This window comes from Colossoma macropomum, unplaced genomic scaffold, assembly GCF_904425465.1.
Source record: "Colossoma macropomum unplaced genomic scaffold, Colossoma_macropomum, whole genome shotgun sequence".
Lineage (NCBI taxonomy): Eukaryota > Metazoa > Chordata > Actinopteri > Characiformes > Serrasalmidae > Colossoma > Colossoma macropomum.
The window spans coordinates 22,517,254-22,531,505 of NW_023494803.1; the positions used below are offsets into that span (position 1 = coordinate 22,517,254).

Consider the following 14,252-nt stretch of genomic DNA (forward strand, 5'->3'; position numbering starts at 1 on the left):
TTCTGTGTGAGAGACTTATAGAAAAAAGAGCTGAACACATGACACCTATTGGTGTCCTCTTTCTGTAACTTCTCACAGACTAAATACCTAAAAATACAAACAAAACGCAATATTAGTGGTGTCAGAAACTGGAAAATGTCAATTTCACAATTTTAAATTGTGCTCGAACAGCCGACAAACTGGTAAACTCTGGATTTTACATGATGCACAAGTTTACAAGACGTGACATAATGCAACCTTTCACACTTTGCACAATTGAAAAATGCTAAAACAACAACAAAAAAAAATGTATTTACCAGTTAACCATCATGAATATAGATCCTCTGATGAGCACTGAAATCCAGCATTATAAATGTGCAAAAGAGTTGCCACTTACTTCAAATAGAAGTCCACAATCACATCATTCAGGAATTCTCCCTCATCGAGGCAACATAGATCTTCGTCAGTAATGGAAAATCCTCCTTTGGCTGGAGGTGGTGGATATACAACCAGTCTGGAAAACAACAGTTACTCTATACAGTAATAACCAGCAACAAAACAAAGTCACAATATTAGCTGAAACCCACAGACTTTTTGACAGGTTGAGTCCACAATGAGGGGCACACCATCACATCATTGTCAGCATTATCATCTTCACTGTCCAACACATCAAGCGTTGCCATTTCACTCTGAGAATTAATGAAAAAAAGAATCTGCTGATCTGCTGAATTCCAGACACAGAACAAACAAGGATTTAAAAAGATTTGTGCTAATGAAAAAACAAACAAAAAAGACTATAGTTAATTTACTGGTCTAAATCAATTGCACAAACATCAACTGACTTTTTTTTAAAACTATTATTGTTATTACTATTATTATCATTATGAACATCTATAATTGTGAGGATAACCTTGGGAGTAAAAGGACTTGGAGGAAGCTCATCCACCTCATCCTCCAGCAGTACAGCCTGCACACAGAGAATTTAAAAAAATTAAAGTACAATTAACACAGTAACACACCAGAAGCAAAATAATTACACCTATTTGATCACAAAACAACAGCTACATTCTGCAAGGCTTATATTATCATTGTAACCTACCTCATTTTTGTGTGACTGTTCATAAGCTGTTAGTCTGTCATTTGCTTCCTCAAATGTCAGCATGGCTGGAAAGTTGCTCATGTAATTAAGTCGGCCTATCTCAGCAAATATCTCTTCTAATGTGGTCTTTTCCAACATTGTTGGCTCACTCTCAAAGACGATGATAATGTATTTTTCTTTTTGACCTGAGATAGAAAAACAGACATAATTATGATTCATCATTCATGAATCATGGATTCATAAATGATACCCACATTTCCATGACTAAGGAGGAACTGCTACATTAATATTCATGTCTACAAATTTTATCATATGCCACATGACCAAAAGTACATGTACACCTGAACATCACAACCATTTGTGTGCTTTTTGAATGCACAAGCATTAATATGGAGCTGCTGCTATAATAGCATTCCAGTAGATTTTGGAAAAGGGTGCAGGGATCCACTTCTGATACAGTGGAGCAGTAACGCCTGGTTCACAGTTGTCATTTAACCCCATCCCAAAGGTGCTCAACGGGTTTGGAGTCAGGCTTCTGTGCAGGCCAGTCCGGCTCACAATTTCTTCATGAGCCTCACTTTGTGCTCAGGGGCACAATCAAGCTGAAACAAGAAAGAAGCTTTCCCAGACTGTTGCCATAAGTTTAAAGCACACAATTCTCTGCAACGTTATTATATGCTGTAACATTAAGATTGCCCTTTACTAGAACTAAAAGGACTAGCTCAAACCCTGAAAAACAGCCCCATACCATTATCCCTCCTCTACTAAACTTTTCAATTGGCACTATGCATGCAGGCAGGTAAGCATTTTCATCTATCAGACTGCCAGGTGGTGATTCATCACTCTAGAGAACAAGCGTCTAACAGCAGTGTGCTTTACACTACTCCATGTGTGTCCATATACTTTTGGCCATGAAGCATAGGCATTACAAGGCTTACACTTTATGGGCCTCATTCACCAATATCTTCCTAGGTTTTTTTATTTAATTTGTTCTCGAGAAAGGTCCAAAGAAAATGTCATGACAAACAGCAGATTCATGACATACTCCTAAACCACAGAATTGTCTGCACTTTCGTGCAGTTGAATGGGCATAGATTCTGTTCTTGCCTAAGAACTAAACCAAAATAGGAAAACATTGGTGCATGTCAGAACCTTCATTAAAACTGCAGAAGTGGGTTTTAAGAAGAAATTTCTTCTTAAGAACAGTTGGTGACTGAGGCCCTATGTATGAACTCAATAGCACCCTAAAATTCTGATACAGCAGTATCACTACAGTCTTACTCTGGCAGTTGCTCCAACTTCTTGCATCTGTGGACATACTAAGGCTGTCTTTCAGACGATGGCATTCTGCAGCAGTAGTCTGCAGAAACAAAGCCGGTAGTCTATGTGCCGTACACCACTCACACCTGATGAGCTCGGATGCTGCAATTCGAACTTTTTTGACAAGGAATGACAAAGATCAGACACTTCACACAAAGCACTGAAGTGATGTTAAAGAATGAGAACACAGAGTATGATCAAGAATATGAAACTGAATTTACAAAGAAAGTCAACACGATTTCCATCTAAAGCCATTAAACTGACAAGATAGCTTAAGGGGAAAATGTATTGGTGACCAAATGCCCAACAAATTTAAATGCCACTCTAAGGTCCTTTCCTTAAAAGTAGGTATGTGGATATCCACATTACACCTTTCATACTCTGCCTCTTACCTTTGTCTGGAACTTCGATGTAATCCACTGAAATCTGTAATGGAAACACACACATTTAAACTTATTTTTGGTTATTTATTCATACGATTCAAACTGTCAGTCTTAACAGTCTTCAGGAAAATCTTAAAAAGGAATTTCTGATTTTTCTAACTGTCAAAATGTAAAGTCATACAGCGGTTTGGTGTGCAATGCTCCACTCTAGAGAAACTTGCCAAGTGCCTGTTTTCAAATGGTGGTGATAAGAACCTGACCAATCCAAAGAGTTTAATGTCTCTAAAAACTACTTCACAGAAAGTTATTACATCAAATGGTTACAAATATGCTATTTGATAGCTCAGGCATTATTTTCCAATAGTTCTGAGATATTTTTAAAAGAAATCCTTCGCAGAAGAGGTACATGCAGGATGCTGTATTATTCCACATTTACCGCTAATTTCTGTTATCTATATTTTTTCCTGCAAAGCTGCTTTGGGACAATGCCTATTGCAAAAAGTGCTATATAAATTAACTTTGACTTGACTTTAAAAAAACTCAGTAGACATGTGTGGGTCCACTGGTCATTTCAGTAGCTATTAAAATGTCTGCACTGAAGATATCTCAACACCTGGTTTCTATCACCACCACTGTAAAGAAATTCAAGTCAGCAAGTTTCTCTATAATGAACCTTTTTTAGCGGATTCACCCTTTAAAACCTGATCAATATGTTCGGCAGAAAAAAAAAGCAATAAAAACTCACAGTGATGGGTCCTCTGAAATTCAGGTTCAGTGTTCCAAATTTAAGACTTCTGATGTTGAGGGTAACTCTGCTAAACCCTTCCATGACATTCCACTTAAAGGAAGGTAATCTTGCCATGGACGTTGGCAACCTTGTTTTGCGTTTATTTGGGACAATGTCTCCAAACTGGAAAAGAACACACATATTCAACACAATTTCTGATAGATGAGGCAATGCAAGTCATATCTGGCTTGTTGTCTTAACACTCAAGGCAACATCTGGCCAGGGCTTTCTGAAACCATTTTGAGTTCATTTTTATGTTTATTAGTACCTGGTCTCTCATGCGATGCTTTCGGGGAAGTTTGACAACATACTGCATATCCGTGCAGCATGTCAGTTCTTCTGAGTTAGCACTGTCGTGGCTAACAACTGAACCTGTTAAAATATTTATCAAAGACCATGTTGTATTGGAATATTTTGGTTGAGGCAAAAAAAAAAAACCCTTCAGGTATTGTTACCTCTACCCAAACGCTTGCTAAATAGGCCTATATTTTTTCCTTATAAAAAATGGTCTTAGGCTACATGAGACACCCTTGAACTGCATTCACACTGTGCAAACTGCACACTAGCAGCAATGAAAACGCAAATATTTGGTCACATCTGTGAAAATCAATAGAAAGTAAGACTTCAAATTGACTGTCTACTGTTATCTCCAGCTGGCTAAAAAGACACAATAGTCTTATACTTTCTATAAGTAGCAGCAATCTTCACACCAACACAGAAGCAACATTTCAAAATCAGCTAGGGCTGATTCATTTGAAACTGAAAAAAACTTACCATCTATATTAATAAGCAGTACCTCATCTGACTCAGTATTTTGTGCCTCTTCAGCTTCGCCTCTCCTACAAGACGTAGGTAAGCCAGTGAGAAATCGTAATCTCCTCACTCATTTCATAGACAAAATCTACAGGCATTCACCTCACACCTTATGCCATTCTTCCTCATACCAGACCCTAGAGCATGGTGGAATTGACGCCTCTGAAGGACAACACCTTGTGATGGTGAGGTGAAATGGTCAAAATCCAGCGCCAAGTTAACGCTACTTTCTTGGCAATTCTGTGTCATAGTCCGAGAAAGCTGGGTCACTAAAGCAACAAAGAATCATATTTTTAAAATGTCATCTAAAACGTTTCAAAGTTTCACTTCTCCAACTTTGTTCTTTTTTCATTGGCATATCGACTCGAATTTCCAAAAGATTTCTTTTCCAGACCGCGCTAATAGATATTTACAAGTGCACATTTAAGTTAACCTAGCTAAAAAGTAAATTGATGAGAATACCACGGTAACCTAGCTAGCTAGCTAAAACATTCTTCGGTTGGCCCGAATTTCGTTGCAAATTAAGCAAATAACTGAAGCAACGAGGCTAGTAAGCGACACAAAATCTAACCAACATTTCTCTTAAACAACTAAAAGGTTGTAAATCAGCACCAAAAGAAAGATTAAGACTGAAATTAATGGAAAACTGGTCCACAACCAAGTTTCAGTAATGTCGGTTAAGGCAGTCCTGCTGTTACCGTTGCCCAGCTAGCTAGCGTTAGCTAACAGGTAACGTTATTTTATTAGCAAGGTGCTGCAAAGACTGGCCGTTGTAAATTAAACGGTAACGTTACCTACTGGCCAGATTAATGTTGGTATAGTATACATAATCAACCTTATTACATACCATATGATGTAACCTTATGTTATGTTAGCCTAACAATCGTCCATGTAAACAAGCTTCCAGCAGCGAAGAAGTCAGTATCAATCAGTGCCATTTAGTGACTTAAGTTCTGCGCATGCGCTATATGCACTAAATTAAGCTACTGTTAAAGCGAAGTCTTTATCAGTACTCTTTTACACATTTTTCTTCTGTACTGTTTCTTTTATCTTCCCTTTTAGAAGCAGCCCAAGCAGAGGACAGCTGAAAGGCGAAATCCATTTTAATTTAGACTATTTTCACGAGTGACATCTGGGGTTAAATTCAAACTGCGCCCCAACCGACAAAGCCAATGTCAAAACCTTCAGATTGATACATCAATAGCGTAACTTAAGCCAATGGCCCCTTTAAGCGGTAAACCTACGCACTGCAGCTCTCTCGCCTTTCTGGGGTTTTCTGCGGAAAATATGTGAGCTTAGAGCACCACCCAGTAGCAGACCTGTGTACATGCAGCTTCAGAGCTTCAGTATTAGCTAGCTGAGTTTTAAAGGGGATTTTTTCAAAATTTCGGCATAGTTTAATCCCTGAAACGTAAACGAAGTAGCTGAAATTATGTACTGTAGAGAGACTTATTTCGACCTCCTTACAGTGGTGGTGATAGAAACCAGAAGTCGGGCACTGTTTACAAAGCAAATAGGGGAATTTTATTTACTACCAAAACCGCCCAGTGAACCTACGTGTGTCTATGGCTTTTCATATGTAACGCTAATAATAGTAAATAGTGATAAATTAGAAACAAAAATACGTTTTGTTTGGGGACTATTCCGCCATTTCCCCAATTTGAATTCATTGTTTTTATGATGACAAAAAAACATATTTACATATATAGCAGTTTAGCCCCGCCAATTTACGTTGTTATAAGGAGTATTTCAGCGTAGACTGCTTTTTTGAATGAAGAACACAGCCAATCACAAATAAAGGCACACTAAACAGTCTGTTTAATTCTAATGGAGACAGAGAGGTTGTAAAATGGTCATGTAAAAATTATAACTTCAAGAAAAAATAAATGCGAAACAAATGTAGGATATGGCCCCCTAAACTAGGAAAACAGGTACAACTCTAACCTTAAATGTAATAAAATCAAAGACATAGACACTTTTTTTACAACTGTTTATTTACTCAATAAAACGCAAAACAATTTATGCAAACACTATTATGGCCATGTTTTTTAAATTGAGACAAAACAAGTATGAGAGTGAGTCTCTATGCAGATGGGTGTAAAAGACTGTAAAGGCAGCACAATACTTCAGAGAGCCTCTGTTCCTTTCCATCACATCTGGGCCTTTTTAAAATCTCTCACTTCATGTTTAATTACAACAACAAAACATAGCCCATGCTATTCAATAGCAGAATAAATTAAATGTCAAAATGAAACACAGAAATGCAGTAAAATTAGCAGCAAAACCTCAGTTAAATAGCATTCGATCAGTAGTGTGACTAGTTTGATTAGTATCAAATACCACTTTTTAATCCCACCAGTAGATTTCATTATTTGAAACTATGTAAGCGGTACTGGATCATGAGCCACTCAATCAACTGAAACAAACCTCCATAAAATAAAATACAAATACAGCACTCATTCACTATCAATGTATAACATTCACATGCTCCCAATAGATATGCAGTAACTAACCACATGGTAAAAGAACGATTTGTACCATTCTTTCAGATTAGTTGTCTTCATTTTTTTCTTCTTTCTCAATTTCAAATGCCCCTTTCTTCTTTCTTTAGTTTTGCATCTCTCAGTGTCTCAGCAAATCCAAATGTAGAATATCTTTCTTGCTAAAATACACAGTAGTTGTGTTGACATGTCAGTAACATTTTGCAGAATTACCTTGTTATAGTTTAAAAGTTTGAGGACCACTAAATCATATCTGGAAGAACTGATATTTTGTTAGTGTAGCAATTCCCTGTTTGTGGTCATTGACTATGCCTCAGTCACTGCACTTGAACTGACTAAGCGAGACATTCTCAGGCTAATGAAAGGACATTACATGGATGAATGAGAAACCAAAGTACTATTCTAAAAGCTGAATGGAGCCAGTGCTGTGCCACAACAAAATATGCAGGAGACCTAAGGCAAATAGCTGCATTCCATGCAACAAATTTTTTTCCCTTCAAAACTGCTGTCTCACCATAATATGTACCGTTTTAAGTCCATTGTGCTACCCTCAGTCTCCGATGCCTTGTTTGTGTTCATTCTCCATGTCGTAATGTGAAACATGCTGAGGCGGATAGATTATAGTACTGTTGTTGCTATTCTCAGAGGGGGGCAGGGAGGTGGTAATGAGCCTTTGAGATGTAGTGTATGAACTGTAGTAGGAGAAGACAAACAGATACATAGTACATATGGGGCATCCATAGATACAGAGGTAATGGAGGAGATATCAACAGCGTGCAATGTGAGGAGTAGTTGAAAGTGGAGAAAAGGAGAGGGGGGGAGGGGACAGGAGAACAGCAGGCGCAGGAGAAAGGGAGGATGGGAGGGAGCGCTCAGTATTCATCCTGGTCCAAGTGGGCCTGCTCGTCTATGTCGTCATCCTCTGGCGGTGCGAATCCTTCCTGCATGACAGTAATGAGGAAGACAATTCTTTACAGTGATTTTAAATTCTCATGATTCTTTAATTATTGTACAGCGCTGGGAAAAAATCATAGGCCAGCCAAGGAATTTGTTTAACCCCTTTCTGCAGGCCTCCAAGTTGCCATTCCACAATATGATTAAAACTGAGTTGAAAAATATTAAAACTTACGGCTTAACTGAGGGACCTCCAGAACAGGCAAAAAAATTATTGCGAAATGGGGTTAAAATTCTTTAGCAATGTAGTAAGTGTGTTTTTGCTTATAATTTACCGTTAACTAATTTAGTGTTAAACAGCTTGCTAAATAATATTAAATAATATGTCCACATAATGTTTTTTTCAGTTTTACTGTCAAAGCACTGGGTTAATATGGGGCCTTAAAAAGCCAGTAGGCTACAGTAAAACAAATTCAGCTTTGTGTGGCATACTGTCTGAAAAATCTCTAAGTGACTAAGTAACTAAGCTGTAACAATGGAAAATACCTCATTTTTTTATATGTAAAGCACATGGGCATGCCTTTGGAATGTTAATTTAGTGTAACAGTCTGAAGTTTCTCCAGCAAGGGGTGTTTTTAGCACATCACTATAAACCCACACCAAAATGAGGTCATGAATGCATGTGTTTGCAGTGACATTAAAAGGAGTAATTAAGTAGTTTTCAAAAGATGTTGGGTTACTCAGTGTTTAAGTATTTAATAAGTTCATTTTATTAAAGAAGTTCATTGAAACAGCTAATGTTTAAAAAAAAACGTAAACTACAAATAGGACAGAAAGTAGGTCTGAGCTGCAATGGTCTTGGTTGGGAAGCGGGGGTGTTTTTTAACTAGAAAATATTAAGCCAATTATTTTTAGATTTTGCCCAGGCTTACATTAGAATACATATGTGTAAGCATTACTTTGTTAGTTCATGTCCCTGGTCATATTAAGCCTGCTAAATTAGGATTTTTGCTATGCAAATTAGCTTCTCTCTAACTTTTTACATTCTCATGCTGAAGAACCATTAGATGTCTTGACTCTACACTCCACTAGGGGGCAGTGTAGAACGGCTTGTGTTTTGGTCAGTTTCTTATCTGTTTAGTCTGGTTCAGTCTGGTGCTGGGCAGCAGCACAGAGTGCAGCTACAGCTCATAAAAAGAATCACAGAGGAAAAGCACAGATAAACAAGAAACTCAAGTTAAACTTGCACCCTACTCCTATAGATTTAATGTAAAGAAACGTTTAATGAAATTTAACCTTTATCATTAATTCTTTTCAAACCGTTTTCTAGCTAAAAGATTTGAGGTGAAATACAAAGTGACTCAGCTAAACACTAAACACCTTTCTTAAGGTCTATTTCATGTGACATATTAACTCATATGGATTTCTGGTAAAGGTCTGGGTTTACTGTAGTACAGTGGTAAGATGGTGAGTGGCAATACTGTTTCTGGTGGCGTCCACCTGACAAGTCTGGTGCACAGCAGCCTGAAGCCTTAAGAGTTCTTATTTATTTATTTACTTACTTAATTACTTACTTATTTACTTATGTACTTATTTATTCATTCATAATTGATATTATTCTAATATAATAATGCCTTACAAATTTTTATATCAAATTTGCCTAAATTGCCTGTCCCTGATTTTAAAATGCACAGAGATTAGGGATACCCAGGCATACCTCTGTTGCATAAAGGATGTCGACTATCCTAGTGAGGATGGGGTTGTTCTCGCTCTCGTGTTCCTGGCAGATCAACTCAATGTCTCGGAGTTTGCTGAAGTAGAAATCTCTTTCCTTCTCCAGTCCATCTACAGTCAACTTCAGCTCCATTAACTTCACAGAAGAGAAAAGGCAAAACAGGAGAACGACCAGGAGTTACCACAAGTGCAGAATGTAGGAATATAGGTCAATAAAAATAGGTCAATGCATTCTAATTGCCTTTTTTTCCTGTTCTAGAACTATAATGAGGACATCGAAAGGATTATTTGGAGGTTAATTTGTCTGTTCAAGCAGAGCATAACAATGGCAGAACTTCAGTGTTACATTGTGAAACTGAATATTAAGAGAATGTGAAACACTGCAAGGTAGAGTAAGACTTCCTTACCCACCCAGGGACTCTACCTGTTGATTAAGCTCCATGATCTCGGCGTCCCCTCCTCCATTCCGAGCCAGACTGGGGTTCTTCCTGATGGTGGTCGTCACCCTCTGTGGTGTGGGCATGTTTTTGGGTACTGTTGGCGATGTTCTCTGAGGCCCTGAAATAGGAATGACTTCAGTGTTTAGCCATAGCACATTTTGAGCATCCAGTATCATGAGGAAAAAATATTTCATGCAGTAAGCTGATGTAGCACTGTTGGAAAACACATATACATACTTCAAATATGTAAAAAACAGCAACATGTAATGATCTAGCCTAAAATCGATGCTTAAAGCTTGATTTAGATCAGCCTTTTAGTCTAAAGCTGTTGCATGGGCACTCTGCCATTGCCGTAACTTTGGTTATGCCCAAGACAGCTCAAAAAGAGAAGCTCATTAAAAATATAATGTTAATATATACAGGCAGTTTTAACCAAAGTCACGTTGTTATGAAACTATGTTATTATAGACTGAATTGTGGATACATTCCCAATCCAGCCCAATGACATCATGCTAAGAATCAATCATCAGCAATTTTTAATCTGCACGTTACTGTTTATATAAGCAGTAATATTATTTATAATTGTAAGTTCTATGACTTCCATTAGCTTTCTGACATCAAAACAATTGAGAAATGTGAGGTCTTGTTATTTGGAGTGAGGGATGACCAGAAATCACTCATTTGAGAGTAAGCCAACAAAAATCTTTGCAGTGCATGACAGTACATTGAGTTCAGCCCTTATGGAATGTTTATTCAAATTTGTCCAAACATAAGGTATTAGCTTGAGTCACAATTGTGCTCTTTTGTTAGTATGGGCATTGGGCAACAGTCAGATCTTTGTCAAGGATTTTCTCAATGGCACTGAGCTGAATATTTCACTGCAAGATGCAATTTCATGTGAAATTCATTGTTCACTATTATGGAAGCTTGAGCATGGAGCAATCATTCCGAAGACCGTGCACAAACCAGCTGCTTGCAGAGCAATCGACCAGTAGAAGCTCAGCAATGGATGCAGCAGAAGTGCAATAGAATGGTGGGGTTACCTGGACCAGTTCTCTTGGGTTTGTGGGAAAAGTGTTCACCTGGATTCGGGGGAGGAGTCATGTCTTGGCCCTGTCTAGCTTGTACAGGATCATACTCTTTGCCATCGTAGTTGGCATCAAAGAATTTCTTAAACCACTGGACGAATTCAAAGTTGTCCTGGAACTTCCCCTTTACAAGCTTTTCCACTGGGATTATCTGATTGGCAAAAGGAGAAATGGAGAGAAATTAATCCCACTGAGAGGATCAGGAGCATTTGTCTGATAATTACAAATAGGTATTTTAGTTTAGTTTAATACAATTACACAAAGAAATTCATGCAAAAGACCTTAAAAGCCTTAAACTATCACCAATATGAAATTCTCAATACTTCAGTAACAATCAAGCATAAAACAATGTACAAACACTTTATGAGTAAAACTATGTATGTTTAGAAGTAAAACTCTTATATGTCTTGTAATCAAATTTTGAATGATCATTGCTGACGATTTTCCTCATACATACATTTACAGGTAATTTGTATTGCAAGGTCGATGTGGAGAACTGAACCTACTTGTCAAGTTTAATTTATATATGTTAATTTTTTAATATAATACTGAATAAACAGCATCTAAACAGTTCACAGACGTGGCCCAAAATGATTTATACAAAATAAAGGAAACAGACTAACTTTATCAACACTCATCCTCTTGAAAGCTGCCTGAAGAACTTTGAAGTTGTGTATATACTCATGTTCCAGCTTTGCCTGGAATTTCACCTTCTTTAGAAAAATACATCCTGGGAATAACATGTCCATGAATTGACAATATGCTGCACCTATATGCAAACAAAGGTAAGAATGCAGGTTAATACAAATGCAACACCAAGATAAACATTGTCTTGATCAGGATATGAATCCAGGTTATTTGTCCTTAAGAAATTACTGCCATTTCTGTCTCTTGAACAACCCTTTTTCTGGCATTCATGGTAAGTGCTGTCAATCAGAATCACTCAGATCCAGAACTCAGGACTCCTGGACTCCTTTAATGAAGATGAGTGAATTTGGATAAAGTGAATCACTAGACTCACCTGAACATAACTGTTCTATTTTGGTGTAGCTGAGCTGTAGAGAATCATTAACCCACGCCAGCATATCATGTCGGCTCAGGTTCTCGTTGGTTACAGACGTGGAGTATACATTCACTGCCATTCCCTACAGAAGACAAAGCATGTAAAGACAAAAATAAAGCAGGACACCTGACGTCTGAGCAAACGAACTAGTGTTTGTAACCGATGTTAAGAAGGGAGTACCTCAGCACAGTTTAGAGTTTCTCTGACACGATTCAGCTGATCACTAACTGTCAAGCACAATTTGAGGTAGTGGGTATAAAACACAGAATGGTGCAGTGCTGCAGCACTTCTCACAGTCTGAAAACCCAGTTATACAGGCAACTTTCTCCTTTGTCATCTAAAGCAGTGGCCAGGGCGTCATCATGGAGGAAGAGCAGTAAAAGCAATCAACATTCCTTTAACTTTCAGTCCTCAGAAGTTAATCCTTCCAGATTAGACTGAGTTTATTATGTGCCTCAAAGAAGCCATCAAGCACTCACATCTGTCTCATCCAGCCTGTGAGCTACACCATTTAGCTCTTTGTCATCTGAACAGTTCTTGCATTCAATAAAAAAAATGCCGCTTCACAAAGAAGTGATAACTCTTGATTTTTTTGTATGTTTTAAATGTTTTTTCATACATAACTTGTTTTCAAAATATAGTATTTTTTCTGGCAGAACTTTTAACACATTTTTTTTATTTTTTACATTCTTAAGTTGTTCTATATAGCACCAATGTGTACCATTATAACGTACTATTTAGCATGGGAGCATAGGGATTTAGAAGCAACCCCCCTCAGTGAGGCTTATTGCTTTGAATTACCTCGCGTAGTAAATGTGGATCACATGTAACTATATGACCGTATCTTTATGTCTAATTATGTGATAGTTTTACATGGTTTAACACTGTTAATTTTACTGTAACGCTGGCTGTATTTGGACCCTCTCTCCTGTCAGCCACCCTGCCATCACACAGGTAGAGCACAGATTACAGTTGCCTTCTCACATTACTTACTCTTAAAGACTCTTCATAGACTCCTTGTATTCCCATTTATTCTGGCACTGATTATCCGCAAAACAGAAAATATTACTTTAAGATAAGCGGTGTTTTAATATGTTGGCCCGTTACAGCATCGATAAACTGCTAAATCCTCCTACATGCCGGGTGGCCTAGGCTTTCTGCTTTAGCAGCAAAGCCTCGTTTAAATCTTGCGCGCATTATCCGATATACTGAGAAAAACCCGTTCGCTTTGAACGTCGACATCAAACTAACCATAACAGGCTGCAGAAGAAAGTGTCATCGTTTATTTATGAGCAACCCAGCCAGTAATTACTACACTGACGGAGGGGAAGACAGCCCCTTGGGTCGCACCAGCACGGGCTTATTCTAGTACCGCTTGAAGCGGCGAGCCTTCACAGCCGCTCCGGGCCTTCAGACCGCTATGCTTTCTCTCATTGTTGTCTGGGACGCACTGTAACACCCTTATTTTAATCCAAACCCGCAACTCTAGACGCTATGAAAGGTCGAAGTGTCATACTGGCTCACTTAAAAAAGGACCACCGTAGTGGCAGGCCTCGCCGATAGCCCTGTCACCGCTGCTAGCTGTATCACTGACAGGACCTCAGATACGGCTTATACAGTAAACACTGACAAAGGCCCGAGCGCTGAAAGCCACCCATTACGACTGTGAAACGAACGACAGAGTCAAGGTACGGATATTTCCCAGTACTTACTGTGTTTTTAGAGGGCTGCTTTAGCCAATGTTCCAGATGTAGCCTATGTAACCACGTTCCTGTCAAAATCGCACGGCTAGGCTCCGCTGGTTAGCTGATGCTGCTGCGGTGCAGTGCTGGGTATCGCCACGCCCACAGCGTGCCTCGCCCCGCCCCTGATCCACAGACCAGCGTGCTGCTGCTGGAGGCCTGCTGGAGGCGCCGTTAATAACAACCACTTTGTTACAACCTAGTTATGTGGTAACTACGGCAACATAGGCCAAGTCCCAAACTGCTACGCACTGGACATATAGTACACTAGTTAGTCATTATTTCGTAACCTATATAGCACACTATATAGGGTGTAGGGAGCCATTTGAGATTTAGCCACAGTTTTACTCAATGCGCAGTCATTTGTGTATGCTTTGTTATATTGCCTAGACACCGAGCAACCTGCTAT

General features: G+C 38.6%; 2 protein-coding genes across 4 annotated transcripts; both read right to left on the reverse strand.

Moving 5' to 3' along the window:
* Positions 1 to 157: 157 nt before the first annotated feature.
* Positions 158 to 5,313, reverse strand: LOC118823579 (sentrin-specific protease 6-like). The gene is made up of 11 exons (XM_036593276.1): positions 5,229 to 5,313; positions 4,491 to 4,650; positions 4,343 to 4,407; positions 3,837 to 3,940; positions 3,527 to 3,691; positions 2,791 to 2,824; positions 2,360 to 2,512; positions 1,079 to 1,263; positions 890 to 946; positions 571 to 668; positions 158 to 493 (listed from the first exon to the last, which is right to left on the reverse strand). The coding sequence occupies exons 2-11, from the start codon at positions 4,628 to 4,630 to the stop codon at positions 373 to 375; spliced, it is 1,122 nt and encodes a 373-aa protein (XP_036449169.1). The 5' UTR covers positions 4,631 to 4,650; positions 5,229 to 5,313; the 3' UTR covers positions 158 to 372.
* A 1,045-nt stretch (positions 5,314 to 6,358) lies between these two features.
* Positions 6,359 to 13,951, reverse strand: mapre3a (microtubule-associated protein, RP/EB family, member 3a). Of its 3 annotated transcripts, none has more exons than XR_005008556.1 (7): positions 13,814 to 13,951; positions 12,060 to 12,183; positions 11,662 to 11,807; positions 10,994 to 11,189; positions 9,922 to 10,068; positions 9,494 to 9,646; positions 6,359 to 7,823 (listed from the first exon to the last, which is right to left on the reverse strand). XR_005008556.1 is itself a non-coding variant. In XM_036593614.1 (7 exons), exons 2-7 carry the CDS (start codon positions 12,178 to 12,180, stop codon positions 7,755 to 7,757), a joined length of 780 nt encoding a protein of 259 aa, XP_036449507.1. In that variant the 5' UTR covers positions 12,181 to 12,183; positions 13,814 to 13,951; the 3' UTR covers positions 6,359 to 7,754. The 3 variants fall into 3 exon arrangements, 2 of the variants coding, with proteins under 2 accessions (XP_036449507.1, XP_036449506.1); XM_036593614.1 differs by having other exon boundaries at positions 9,935 to 10,068; positions 11,033 to 11,189; XM_036593613.1 differs by having other exon boundaries at positions 9,935 to 10,068.
* Positions 13,952 to 14,252: the final 301 nt, after the last annotated feature.